The following is a 14678-nucleotide window of genomic DNA, read 5'->3' as shown; positions in this document are numbered from 1 at the left end:
ATATATTAAAAAAAAAAAAAAGAAAGCCAAAGAATACAGAGGTCTCTTTTCAATAAAGTGAAGAACTGATGTGTGCCTTGCTCCAACACTCTATCAGCTACATGGGTATTTTAGACCTATCTGAGCTTCTGGTTCACGAGTGATATATGAAAAGTGGATCAGAGCACATCTTGTATAAGCAGACTGAACAGATGACTAGTAGGGGATAGGGTGTGAAAACATGACTTTGCAGAAGAGCTTAGAAGAAAAAAAAAAAAAGAAATTAAGCCCTAAGGAGTGATCCTCAAATTGTGAAGGAAGTACTGTGCCAAGCTAAAGGAATGCTGGTAAATGTTTTGTGTGGTTATCTGACAAAAGGAATCATTCCTGGACAATTAATGAATTCTAAGATGGAGGGAAACACCATACACAAACTCAACAAAAAAGGATCAGATTCAATTGATTTTCATTCTAAATAACAAGAAACTTTGCCTCAGTTTTGTTAACCCTTGATTATGTTTTTTTAAACGCTTTGTCATTAAAAGGTTGTGTTGAACTTTAGTCTCTAAAGAAAGAACTAGATAAAACATTAACACAGAAACATTACACTCAGAGATGGTAGCTGGACTATGATAGCTAACACATGCTAAACAAGATTAAAAGCCAACAATAATTGACAAAAGTCTTAACATTACTTGAAGAACATCAAACAACAACAAGTCTTCAGAGGAAAGGGCACCTGGATGACTGATACCTAAAATCATATTTTTTCATCCATGTTTAGGGCAGTTTTCAAGAAATACTTGATACAGTTTTTTCTTAGAGATTTTTACTCTGTCTTTGAACACTCCTTTTATTACAGTGGATGTAACTAAATGGCTTGTCTGTTATTTGTCCCCTTAGTAAACACTACATATCCTGTTCCAAACCAACCAGACCACCCGCAATTATTAACAGGCTGCCAGAATGACTGAATATGTGTACTTCAGATGTTCAGAATTATTGACTTTTTATTTAGCAACAAGTAAATACTTCCAAACAATAGCTAAGAAAATTCCACAAAATTGCTGAGATTGAGTAGCCTTGCCCACCTCATCAAGCCAATACCACGTGTAATTTATAAACAACTGTATGGCAACAGAACACCTTCTACACTGAAAGTACTAGAGGACTGCTGAAGACAGAGCTTGTTACGTGCCTGAGGAGCCCAGGAGAAGATCAGAATCCCCATCCTTACAGAATTCTATGAGTAGTTGAGAAGCACGATGTGAATATCCACGTGTATTTGTTGGCCCATCCAAAAGAGCAGCAGCAGCAGGTGAGAGCCATCTCTGGCCTAGCAGCAGCCTCAATATTTAACTGGCCTACGAGGAGGTGAGTGTGGAACCACGCCTGCTGCCAGCCCAAGTGCGTTGCGGTGCCGTCCCAGCACCAGGCGAGGAACCAGCAGCGGTCCTCCACCCTGAAGGAGGCTGGAGCAGCCCGAGGAAACCAGAACCCACCTCTGTTAAGCAAGCAAAGTACAGGCATACAGCAGCGCAAACATAAAAGCACAGTACAACACGTGAGATGAGAGCGCGCTGCAGGTGCCGCCGGTTTTACAATTTGCGGAGCTCAAGTTCAGCAGCACTGACAAGTACTTGAAAAACAAACAAAAAAAACACTATTCGTTCTAGATCTGGCGTCAGACGTAGCTGGCCTCTTCCCCACGGCAGTGCAGCCGCTCTGCCCCCAGCGCTCAGCAGAGGCCCGGCTGCCGCGCACGGAGGCCGCCCGCCGACAGCCAGCGGAGCTCCCGCCATACGCCTCCGGGCGCCTCCGCACCCCGCCCCCTCCCCACGGTGAGCGCCCACCTGCCGCCGCCGCCTCGCTGCTCTCAGCTCCCCCCCGCGGCGCCCCCCGCCCGGCTGCGCGGCAGAGAACGGAGCCCGCCGGCACACGCAGCCCCCCGCTGGAGTTCCGCGTACCTTGGCGGAAGGCAGTCAGCGTCCTTCCCCGAGCTCTCTGGAACGCGTCCCCCACCGCCGCCATAACGCTCGTCCCCCAGAGCCGTCGCCTCGTCCCGGACCGCCGAGAGAGTGGCACCGCCTCCGCCGGGGGCGGCACCTGGGCGCGGGGGAGGATCCCGGGAAGGGGCGGGGGCCCTGCGGCGCGCGGCGCGGGAAGCGAGCGCCGAGGTGGTGGCTGGCGCCGCCATGTTGGACAGCGGCGGCTCTGGGCGGCGGGCGCCGGGCTGGCTCTGCTCAGCTCAGCGCTGCTGTGGCGTTTCGGTGGCAGCGAACAAACAAAACCCGCCGAAAACCTGCCTGATTTTCTTCGGCTTTTTCCTAACCTGCAAACTGAAGCCTAAAAGCATCAGGAATTTCCTGATCACCTCGAAGGGATGCTTTTCAGTTGAGGTTTCTACCGTCTTTGTCTCAATTTTGCTCTAAAAGTTGCACATAGAATCATTTTCCTGGCAGAATGCTCACAACCCCATTAATCTGCACCTCATGATATGCAGAGCTCAGTGCTGCTTTGTTCAGCATGTGAAATTACTGCAAGGCACTGGATGAGGTTGCTGTCACTGTCTGTAACTCCTGTGATAGGATCATTATTCCATGGGAGTATTATCCCTGAGTGAAAACTGTTTTGTTTCCAGTTTGATTCCAGTTTGTAAACTACTTGATGGTAACTAGATATGAAGCACTAAAGGAGGTCTTTCTATTAGGAAGTTTGTCAATTCCCCTCTTCATGAGGCGACATTTGGTATATTAAGCAAATACGTTGAAATGTGTTTGTCAATTGCAGGTGCAGTCTGTATAAATACCCCAACACCGTCATAGGAATAGGTGATTATGGTCTAATGCTGGAGCACCTCCTGCTAAGAGAAGCAATTGGGTGAGTGATCCAAAGAGATTTTTGACCTTTTCTGTTTCTTTTCAATTTTTTTCTTGCCTGCTTAATAGGGTTGAGCAGTCATATAGCAGATAATCTTTCAAGCTGGATGACTTCAACTAAACGCAGGATGAATTTTGAAAAGTTGAAATGCCATCAAGATCATACATAGAAGTGTAGTGAGAGCACTACTATTTTGTCAAGACAGCCTACTGCAGTTTTGTAGCACAAGGCCATGATTTTGACTGGCACACACAATTTTCTTTTTCTTGACATGGATGTGTTGTGAAAGGCAGCTGTTTTGCTTAAATCAAGGTATGCATGTCTGAAAGCAAAGTGAATCAGCCTTGGCAAAGATGTGGATGGTTACATCCATATGGACTCTAAAAAATTCTAGATTTTACACAAATCTCTGTAATTTCCCAGCTTTTTTTTTTTTTTTCTAGGCATGCATAGGGAGTTCTCTTCTACAATTCTGTTGTCCGTGCTGTATTTGATCTCTTTGCATGGCGGGTCATAGATGAGCCTCGGGATGCTCAGCTCTTTCTAGGTGATGAGTGTGGTGTGCATGTAGATTGCCTGTACTGCCTGCTCTTCAAATGGAATCCTCTGAAATTGCATCTGCATGAGTATTGTCCACTGTGATAAAGGTGCCATGAGAAATTTCCATTTTGTAATTTAAACACATTTTCTTGTGATTTTGCAGTCTGAATGCAGAAATGTTTTAACCTGCAGAAATAAAGGAACATTTGCATATAAATGTGAGAACTGAGGATGAAGGGTGTTTGTGCAGGAAGGGTATTTCTGCTCTCTTCTGCCTCCTTTACTTTGCCAAATTTGGAGTGCACAGTTTTGAAGCTAGGATCACGGACCAACTGCTATAATCATTTTACTATGACTAAATGGTTTAAAGTTACTACAGATCTACGTTAGTTAAATATTTTTGTGGACTTACTCCAGATGAGTCCCGGATAAAGCAGTTGAATTTTGTCATAGGTCCTGATTTGTTAAATGAAGTGTCATGAATATAATGGCACTGAATAAATAATTTTCAAAATACATATCTGGTCTTGTACAGTATAAATTTTAGTATAGTTTAGTATAGTCTTAATGATTTTCAAAAGTTTGTGTGAGCATATTGTGGAGAATGCACCATTCTGGAAAAACATACAATATGTTGAAAATAAGAAAAAAAGAGAAACGGGGTAGTGAAAAGGAAATGTTTGTGTAAGGTTTAGCTTAGTAATGGCCGTGATTAGAACAGGGCAGGTCTGAGGGGTCCAGATCTCCTAATACTTACTGCAGTACATATTAAATCACACTGCCAATTCAAACAGTTCTTAACTTAGAAGTTCTGAAAGAAAACCCACCAGCTGCAGAAAGTGCACCTTATTTCTTGTTGCAATTTAAAGTATGATTATATGCACTTTGAGAAGCCAAAATATAGTACCTATTAAACCATAATTAGTTCTTTTATTTACTATCTCTAATGACTAATTAATATGAAAAGCAACACGGTCAATACAGTGGTTGAAAGAAGAAATCCTTTATCTATCCTTAGCAAGTGATAACAAGATAAATTGGAAAAATGGAAGAATCCAAAAGGTGAAAAAGGCAAAATGGAGTTGATCTAGACATCGGAATTTAAATTACAAAGCACGAACAGATATGCAGATTTGAAAGTAGACCATTTTAATCTTATGCATAGAATAGAATGACTATGTGCCATCTGGAATGCAGAGAATCCAATGAAGGTTGGAGGTGTAAAGAACACACAGCAAATTTTCAACATCTGTTTTCACTGCTTGATACTATAATTTATATCAATTCCTCAAGGAATAAGTTAGAGAAAATAGGGGAATTAATAAAACCTGGTGATATAAAAGGTATCACATCATTGTATTTGTTTAGAGACAATATGGACATACGCAGGCTGAATAAATAAGGCATACAACGTATCAAGTCTATTTTCTGTTTCTCTCTTCTTCCAGTTCCCATAAATGCTGTAACAGGAAAGCATTCCTAGTAGATGTTATCTTTTGGAAGGCCTGGCAACTGACGCCCCTCCTGTTTTTCTCCCTCAACAGGTAACAACTGTTTAGTTTTGAAAACTTAAGAGTAGTAGCTTATACTAGCCCATTCTGTTTTCATCCTATTCCATTGCTAAGAGTAAAAGACTCCAGTGTGATATGGCAATATAAATAAATGTACTAAGCAAAGCCTAAAATGTTACAAAATATGATAAAATATGATAAAACTCAATGTCTGCCCTTTTGATACTCTGTATGGAAAAAAAAAAAGAGTAACTGACTCGGTATTAAAAAGGGTCTTATTAATATTTCACTTTGATATCGAACAGCTTTTCATTTTCAAAGGGTCCACAAAATAAGAAAAAAATGCTTAAAATGTTTTGCACAAAACAAACAGATTGGTTGACCAGGACTGATATTTTCTCACTAGGAAAGGAACAATGATGGCACTGAATTAAGAATTCACAATGTAATTGATTTTTATCTGACTCATTTAGTGTAGGCAGGCTCAATTTGTTCAAGAAACCTGTAATATATTCCTTGAGTCACTGTAACTGTGAGAAATATAAAAGTTGATGTAATAAGTTAAACACATTGTTTAACTCAGTTTGTTTTGCACACTGATTTCCTATTTCTGACACAGATACAGGTTTTGTCTAGGTAAGTGTTGCTTTTTGTAAGATTCTAGTAGATGTCTTACTCATTTTATGTGCTACCAAATGTTCAGAAGTTCTACTTTATTCAGGGTGCCTCTGATTTTGGATTTCCCTATCTTGAGATTGCATTTTCATGTACATACTACTCAATCAGTCACAGCTCTACTGAACAAGAGAGGTAGATTAGAAGAAACTCCTTGCATTAGTATATAATTTTGACACATTAAATTTCTGCTCTTGAAGGGCCATGGAAGTTTGAGTTGTAAGTTTGCACTGAAGCTGCTAGACACAGAAAAAAAGAAACACAGGAAGTCTGCAGGGCTACAGCTAAGTAACAAAATCAAGGCTTTAAGGGAAGTATCCTCCTCCAGGACTATGCAGAAAAGTTGAGAATGACTGCCAGCTCATACTGAACTATCTTAAGAACTTCCTGATTTAAATGTTCTCTGCACATGTTAAATTCTGTGTAGTGTATAATTTCTGATGATCGCTGAGATCTGTCCAGTCACATTTAGGGGGAAATTAAGCATATAAATACATACAAAAATACTATTCAGAGTATATTTTTATCTTCAGAGTACTACAAACTCCAGGTATTTATTGTTTGACTTGGTCTGAGAATAAAAATGAAATATGAGTGCTTTTAATTCACATTTAGATCTAAAACTTGGATTTGTTGGATTTCCTTTACTTTTAGACAAACAGGTTTTACACTAATGTATGAACAAAAGCAGCAGTCTGACAAAAGTAACACTATCTAGTTTGTGCATGATTTTCAGATTCCTTTCTCCTTTGCTGATGACATTTTATTAGAAAAAAATAACCCAGATGATCGTTAGCCACAGTTGCTATTTCTCAAAAAAAAAAAAAGAAAGAAAAAGCAGCAGCAGCAATCCTTCAAGTAATAACATTTATTAAGCAGTCAGAAAATTTAGATGTTTCTTTAACTAACCATGCAACAAGGATGTTCTTGTTTTACTGTTACACTAGTTAACTAAATTTTTTTTTCTTCTTTGAAGATCAACTGTTTAACTAAATATATTTTTGAGAAACATGTACATCACCAAACTGAACATAAAGAAACAACATCAGAATGCTCTGAGAAAAAATAAGTTGTCTTAGTGATTATAAAAAATCTGAGAAAAACAATCCACTGTCATGCCACTTTGAGAAGTTGTAGCTTCTACAGATTGCAGAGTGAGGTTTAGCTGTCCTTTTATGTGCAAGTGGAAACTAAGTTATACATTAAACATTCTTCTTGTTGACTAGCCTTCACAGCCTGTCACTACTGTCCCCTCAACATATAGGCTTACTAATAGATTGCAGATCAGCATTTGATAGAATTTTTACTGTCTTGGAGTCAGTAAAAAGGACTTCTGTCCTCTAAAATCTTCATAGAACTCTTACAACTGTATGTTCCTGTTTGCTCATGTTGTGTTCCAGATTTTACATGTGAAATCTTAAAATGTGAGATCTTAAAATTGACATTACCATCTGTGATGTCACTTGTATAGCAGTCACTGAATTTCATGAAACAGAATGACTAAGAAGCAGGCATCTATTTTGCCATAGTTTTTTATCAAATAAAATGTTTTTCCATAATTGAAGGTGGAAGTGAACAGAGAAGGATTAGGTATAGGAAAAGGCAATTATTCCTATTACAAACCTCTTAGCTTAATTTGTAGGAAATATGATTTTAAAATTAAATAGTACTTGATTGTTTTATGTTTCAGTGTGGGCTGTTTCAGCTGTGTCTAGCACTTCTGCTCCTCAGAACTTCAGGTCCTTTTTTTTCCCATTGTAGTAGATAAGCAGAAGTACCCATTTTTCAATAGTATTATCTCAGCAATAAATTACATTTTGCACTTCTCTCAGGTTCCTTGTCTAAAGATCTATTTATTTATTATTATTTTTCAGACCATAGGTAAAAAGAGATAAATATCAAATCTCAACATAGGTAGAGGCACACAGAGGCAGATCTGTGAATGAAGACATGCACCACAAAACTTTTATTTGCCAAATTAATAATCGATTAAGACAAGATTGTGCCTTCTTCCGTGCAAACAAAATCCACCTGTTTTGCAATAACCCTTCACTTCATACATGCTCCTCCTTCACTGTGTTTGTGAGGATTTTTTTCAAATTTCTTCCAGCTGTATTTATTCGTAACAACTAAGTCACTGGCAATGCTCTGCATATTCCCACTATGATGTTCTTTTAAATATTTTACCCTTCAGCACTTTTCACATATCTTTTACAAATACAACATAGTCCTGTGACTAAGTACAAAATGGCATACTTTATTTCTGATTGAAGAGTGGCTTTTCTGCTCTTTGAATTTCTGTTTCTTTTTAAATAGTGAGGAACAAAACTTTTGTTCTTGGAAATATTCATTGATCTTATCAGTATATTCTTACTTTTGCTGGAAGATGATCACAACAAAGATATTTCCCCTATCTAGCAGGCAAAATGAAGAAATTAACTTCAGTGCCTGCTCCAAATGACATGGAACCGTTAAAGATAGTTTTTGTATTTGCAAACATATATAGTAGAGAATGTAGAGAAGATACGTTGTCAATGGTTTACCTTGACAACTGGGCTGGTTCGGCCCAGTTCTGTGACCAGCTGATCCACTACTTTGTTCTTCAGACATAACCCTATAATCAGATAAACCAATGATCAATGATCATCAGAATTTTGGGGCTAAGTCAGTGTATTATCACTTAGTATCATGGCAATTCTACTAATAGATAAGAATTATATGACAAAGCATGGAAGAGTAAAGTCTTTCACTAAGCTAGTATGTTTCCATTAAAAAACAACTCCCATTAAATTCTTATAGCCTGCCTAAAACTAATCAGAAGTGATCAAGAAAAATACTTGAAGGATTTACATTTACTAATATTTTGGCATATATGTAGCCATAAACTGCGTTAATTCAGTACTGTGTTGTTGTCCAGAAAGGTAAACAAGAAGCTGAAGTTAAATCTTGATATACATACTGATAAAACAGACAATTTGGAAAATAAAGCTTAGGCTTGGAGCTAGAAGATCTTTAATGTTCTCTCCAATTCAAAACATTATATGACTCCATGATTCACTTAGAATTGTCACCTTTTATATTTATTTGAAAAAATTAGTTTCTGTGTGCCTTTGGACACAATCTCCTGGAAACAAAAAAACTATGAAGCCTAGTAATGTTTGCTTATGAGGCATGGTGGAATCATTGGATGCTGTTCAAGAGTGGGTCTGTGAGAAAATTACTTAATGCCAATCAGTAGAAGACTGAAGACCATTTGTCTATACAAACACACTCAACAAGCAGAGATGTTAAAGACTGCATCTAACCTTTGATGAGACCCATTTGACAAAAGTCTGTCTACAAACCTATGGTCTTAAACCTATGGGTGGTCTTCACAGAGTAAACTATGGGAATGAATAAAATGGGAGCATCCTAAAAATAGTGAAGCATGATTAAAATTTTTGTTGAACACAGTGGGAAGGATTCAACAACTATAACATTTGTTTAAATAATTAACTGTGCTGAATTTTTCATGGAAGAGCACAACATTCATATGGTATAATTATTACAGTGTGAAATGCATTTGAATTAGAACAAGATGTCACTGGGTAGGTAAATTCACAGTATCAGGAAATGTCCTCCCCAGGTTCTAGAAATTATGTGCTTAACATTCTCTTGCAGCACACAGTACAGGCTACTATTAATAATATATCCACAGCTGAACATAAAGTATGGAAGGAATATTTAAAATGTTTAATTATTCAAATGAAAGAATTAATTGACTGTGCTTTTTTTTTTTTTTCTTTTTTTTTTCCTGTTCTAAAATATTTCTAAACATTAGAAGAGCTCAGCATGATAGGAAGAGTATAATAAGTGCCTAGGAAGAAATAAAAAATAAAATAAATGGAAGCTTAGAACTTTCCTAATATAGACTGAGACTATAGCATACACTGTGTACAAGCAATCATTTGATGTTACCTACATAAATAAAAGAGATGATATATTTCTATTATTAGAGTCTCCTGAATGGAAAGAAATCAGATGAGAAAAATATGAGCTTATAATTCCTAGTAGAGTGGTGGTGCTTATTAACAACGTAGTAAAGACTCTCACAAAAATGGCAAGATTGCAGATTGGTATTGACCAATTAACTTTAATACCTAGAAAATATAATTGACCTTTTGCCTTTTAATTAAACCTGTATCACATGTGAATTCACAGTAAGGTAGGTGGTTATGCATGTGTCTCTTCCTTATAAATATTTTTTATGTTAATATCTTTTAGTGGATGAGAGAAATCTTTCTGGGCTTTGATCTTTGGTGTTTAGGCTTATACTAAAGGGATGGGGTGTCTCCTTACTCATATTTTACAATGAGTTCCATAAATCAAGATGTTTTCAATGAATGCTGTGACCTTTTGTGTTATCATAGGAATTATATTGTACTCCAGTGAAAACCTGAAGAAAAGCTTTGAATATGTACAAGTAATCAGCGATTGAAGAGCTGGTGGAGTATATCTAGTGTTGGTATAGTACTCGTATTTGTCCTACCACTTGAGATTTAAAGAGCAAAGTGAGGTCGAAATGATTCACATTTAGACTTTCTGTGACAACTGAAAGATGATATTCTGCTCACCAATGAACTTCTTTCTTCGTTTTCTATCTTTACTCATTTACTTATTAATCTGAAGTAGCTTCTTCATCTGTTATTAATGGTTTCTGTTAAGAAAATAAATACAATAGAAAGAAACAAGCAATAGTTTTTCTTATGCTGAGAAGATGAATATGGGATTCAGAGTCCAAATTAAAATTAAATAGAAAAAGGCACCTGCTTACCATCTTCTGCCAGATATTTAACTTCCATTGATGGGCACCATGTGAGACAAAGCACTTAATTACTGGTTGTCATGTTTTCCACTTAGTATGCAGACTTTTAGGTTTATTCTTCTGAGACATCTAACCCTCTATAAATCCTCCATGGAAGGAAACATGATTTAAAAACATCAGTAACTTTTTACCTTTGTGAGTTCTCAAGCAATTCTACATAGTCTAACCTGCTACCATGCCGATTGCTTCTTTGAAAAGTATTAAAGAATTCTGAGTTGTTTAGAATTTGCCAAGGCTGGACGTTTGACAAAATAACATTCAAGATTACCTAGATGGAAATCATCACATTCCATGTTAGAATAGGCTGATGAGAAAGCAACTACTCTGTTTACTTCCCAGAGATAATTTGCTCAAGAGCACATCATATTTAATTGAAACATCATACCAGACACTCTGAAGAAAACAGTTGCGTCCCAGCTGAAACTAAGACATTTACTTATGGTTTCAAGGTTTTCCATCTATATTCCACATCATAACATCATACAGTGCAATGGGAGTTAAAGAGTTAATGGTGCAGTTTCATGACTTGTCGCTGTATCTTCATGAGTTCCATTCTCGTGGATTTAGGAGAGAAGAATGAACTACGACTCTAAGAAGATTTCATTTTGTTGTTGTTTCTGTTTTCCATTTCTGTTTTCCGTTTGGAGGGAAAGCTAAAATGGACTGAGAGTCACAAGACAGCGTTTTTTTTTTTTTTCCCTGGCCACTTTGCCTACAGCATTAGAGTAAGGATTTTGGTTTTGGAAATCTCTCTTTTGCATTTTATTAGCTTCAATTTCAATAATACTATATTATCTCACATTCTGCTACTATATTTAGTAAACTGACTTTGGTTTTATTTCATTTGGCTCATTGCTGCTGTTTTCCTCTTCCAGGCATGTCTCTTTGCCTTTTCCATTTCTGCTCCCACCTACCCCACTCTCCAGGGCGCAGATCCTTGGGTCCCTTCACCCCCTCATCACAGAAACTGGACCAAACTGTGACAATTCATTGATTTTATCAAGGCTGAATGGGGCTTTGGGCAACTTGATCTGGTGGGAGATGTCTGTAAGTCTATAGCAGGGAGGTTGAAACTAGATGATCTTAAAGTTCCCTTCCAACCCAAACTATTCTATGATTCTGTAATTCTATGACTTTCAAGCAAGCTGCAGTCTAAGTTTAAGTATTAAATATTAAACATATAGCTATTTAACAAGGTATTTGCACAAGTCAGTACATCTTCATTCACCTAGCAGGAAGGACGAGGAATCAGTATGGAGAAGCAGCATAAAGTCTGTGCATAAATTCTGTCTGCCCTAAGCCTTCTTTTGAGAATCTATTTGTGGCTGAACTGACTTTTTTATTTGGCTGAATTTCTTTCCCAGTGCAGGTTTTGTAAGCCAGTGGTGCTAAGCTGTAAGGGGGATCCCCACAGTGCAGTTCAAGTCTTGACCACTGTACATAGTCTGTTCATGCACTTGATATGCTACAGTACTTAAAGTGCATCTATATCATAAATAAGGATGAGATGTCTGCTTAGGATGTCTGCTTGGATGCACTGACCTGAAAAAGCATCTGTTACCTTGCTGTCAGCCAGAAATAATGATATCATAAACAAACTAGTACTAAAATTTCCAGTTTTGGCTTCCAGAGCCAGAAGAAATCTGTGTAGTTCTGGTGTGCTTTGGTTTTGCCCTTCTACTCTTCACTGGGCACACATGAATGCTTTCTCTTTATATAATAGAGTGTTTTTTCTTATTTATTTATTTATTTATTTTTACTAAAAACCATTAGAAAATCCATGCTTTTCAAGCTTCTGCCAAGTTGGCTTAATTGGGCTCTTCAGATGAAAAAAACTAGCATAAGGCTACACTAGTAGTCTCAAAGCTCTGATTTTCACGCTTCAGCACTAATTTACTTGTGGATAAACTTTGGTTAATCACATTTCTGCAACTCAAGCAAATAAAGAACCAAATTCTCCCCAGTTGAAAAGAGTCCTGGTCTAATTTAAGTCCATCAGAATTCCATTCTCCCAGTATTTACTATTTTATGTAGCTTTTAAAGTATAATTGTTTTGGAGGCATCCAGGTGAAATACTTCAGCAGATAAAATCCACTAAAAATTAATTTTGCAATGGAAAATATTTTAGTCAACTCCTAGTATACTGTCTACCAGATTCATAAACCATGGATACTGATACTGACATCTGCTTTGCCTGCAACAGTAATTCTTTCACTTAACTCTTGAGAGTACCTTTGTCTACAGATCAAAGATCAGCATCTTGCCCATAGCCACTTAGTCTTTGACTTGCAGTGACCTTGCCAGCAAGGACACAAAGTAGTGCAAGATGCAATGGTATTCTTAGGCAATGCAGCTAATAAGATTTTGAGAACTTAAGTAATTGTGATTTCTATTTAAAAAAGAGTTGGGTAAATATCCTGCAAAAGATTTTGTGAAATGATGCCATTCCTATTTTTTTCACACTTTTCCTTCCTTGGAGAAAGACATTTGTAATATTGCTGCATTCTTACAGTATTTATTTAATCTTCTAGATTAAAAAAAACAAAACAAAACAAAACAAACCCGAAAAACTCCAAACTGCCATATTTGCATAGATCCCATGTAAATAGAAAAAGTGCAAGGTAGGAACACTTTCTCATTGAGCTACTGGACAATAAATCTCACTTGAATAAACATAATAAAGCCGTTCTATGCAAAACTTGACTAAGATGATTGAGCAGACAAGATTGGCATAAAAAAGGAGAACTCACATTTATTTATTAACCAGGTAGGGCTTTTGAGAAGTTTTTTGGTACACTGAAGAATCAAGAGAGTAAAGTGACATAGGGATGTTATTTCTGCAAAAATCGTACACCTCTCACAGTCTAGATGACATCAACAGTGAAGAAAGAAAGCATATGATTTTGCACATTCTGCAAGTAAATTCATAAAGACCAACAAGACTCAATGGATTTTTAGGGCAAAATCATAAACATTTGGTGAGCACCTTGATGTGTGCAGGAAGAGGGAGAAGCACCAGCTGGATCCATCATCTAACTTGGCAATATTGTTATGTTCATCACCATGGTACCTGAACACCTTTACAAGCTCTGAGAGTAGTCACAATTAAAGGATCGTAGAATCATAGGATTGTTTGTGTTGGAGGGCCCCCTTAAACGTCATCTAGTCCAAATCCCCTGCAGTGGTACAGGGACATCTACAGCCAAATCAGGTGGCTCAGAGCATGGTCCATCCTGACCTTGGATGTCTCTAAAGATGGGGCACCAACCACATCTCTGGTTGACCTGTGCCAGTGCCTCATCACTCTTACCATAAAAAGCTTCTTCCTTATATCTAATCTAAATCTCCCCTTTTTTCAGGTTAAAACCATTTCCTCTTGTCCTATCACAACAGCTTCTGCTAAAGAGTCTGTCCCCTTCTTTCATATAGCCCCACCCCCCTGGAATGCTGCTATTAGGTTGAACAGCTCCAGATCTCTCAGCCTGTCTCTGTAGAAGAGGTGTTCCATCCGTGGATCAATTTTATTGCCCTCTTCTGGATGTGCTCCAACAGCTCCATGTCCCTCCTGTACTGAGGACTCCAAATCTGGATGCATTGCTCCTGCTGAGCCCTCACCTGCACAGAGCAGAGGGGCAGGATCCCCTCCCTCAACTTGCTGGCCATGCTTCTTTTGCTTCTTTTGATGCAGACCAGGATAAGTTGGCTTTCGGGGCTGTGAGAGCACATTGCTGGCTCACGTCCAGCTTCCCATCCACCAGTCCTTTTCAGCAGAGCTGTGCTCTAAAGTTCCATCCCCCAGCCTGTATTGGTAGTGGGGGTTGCCTTGACCCACGTGCAAGACCTTGCACTAGGTTTTGTTGAACCACATGAAATTCAACTGGGCCCACTGCTCAAGCCTGTCTAGGTCTCTAGATATGGCATCCTCTTCCTCTAGGTTTCTGTTTGTATCTGACAAAGGATTTGTTAACCTCATTATTACTGTTGTGAAATAAGAAGGTGAAAATAATGAAATTTTCATTTTACTCTGAGGGAGCTGAGATTTGTAATTGTTCCAGTATCATAGGGAATTAACTCCACAGCTGTATGCCAGCTGCCAAGAAAATTTTACATGTGCATGGCAGAGAGACGAGTCTTCTCTTGTCCCTGTGGAGTGTAACTGTAGTGAAAGGTCATGAAGTCAGACAAAAGCAGCCTTCATTCTTACACTGGCAGGGCGCACAAGAATTGCT

The 14678-nt window shown here is 38.2% G+C and overlaps 2 protein-coding genes across 11 annotated transcripts in view; one reads left to right on the top strand and one right to left on the bottom strand.

Annotated features, from left to right (window-relative positions):
• The window catches only part of CPPED1 (calcineurin like phosphoesterase domain containing 1), a 46791-nt gene extending 44520 nt beyond the window's left edge, over nucleotides 1–2271 (bottom strand). Inside the window, exon 1 of the mRNA XM_031606529.2 lies at nucleotides 1947–2271. Coding sequence (XP_031462389.1) covers nucleotides 1947–2010 — 64 coding nt within the window. The 5' untranslated portion in view covers nucleotides 2011–2271. The remainder of the gene's footprint in view (nucleotides 1–1946) is intronic.
• The window catches only part of LOC149915795 (uncharacterized), an 81693-nt gene that overhangs the window by 60902 nt on the left and 6113 nt on the right, over nucleotides 1–14678 (top strand). For 5 of the 10 annotated variants that reach the window (XR_016471569.1, XR_016471567.1, XR_016471568.1 and 2 more), the window contains exons 2-3: nucleotides 2770–2859; nucleotides 4848–4943. Coding sequence is in view for 4 of the 10 variants with exons in the window: in XM_090151312.1 (XP_090007438.1) it covers nucleotides 2770–2859; nucleotides 4848–4943 (186 nt within the window). In the remaining 6 variants the exon portion in view is untranslated. Of the gene's footprint in view, nucleotides 1–2192; nucleotides 2379–2769; nucleotides 2860–3302; nucleotides 3407–4847; nucleotides 4944–5785; nucleotides 9338–9994; nucleotides 12132–14678 lie in introns of those variants that run through there. The other 5 variants (XR_016471571.1, XM_090151313.1, XR_016471572.1 and 2 more) reach the window with 4 other exon arrangements.

The sequence above is a fragment of the Phasianus colchicus genome, chromosome 16 (genome assembly GCF_987193195.1).
Source record: "Phasianus colchicus chromosome 16, bPhaCol1.hap1.1, whole genome shotgun sequence".
NCBI lineage: Eukaryota > Metazoa > Chordata > Aves > Galliformes > Phasianidae > Phasianus > Phasianus colchicus.
This window is presented reverse-complemented; position numbering and strand designations above follow the sequence as displayed.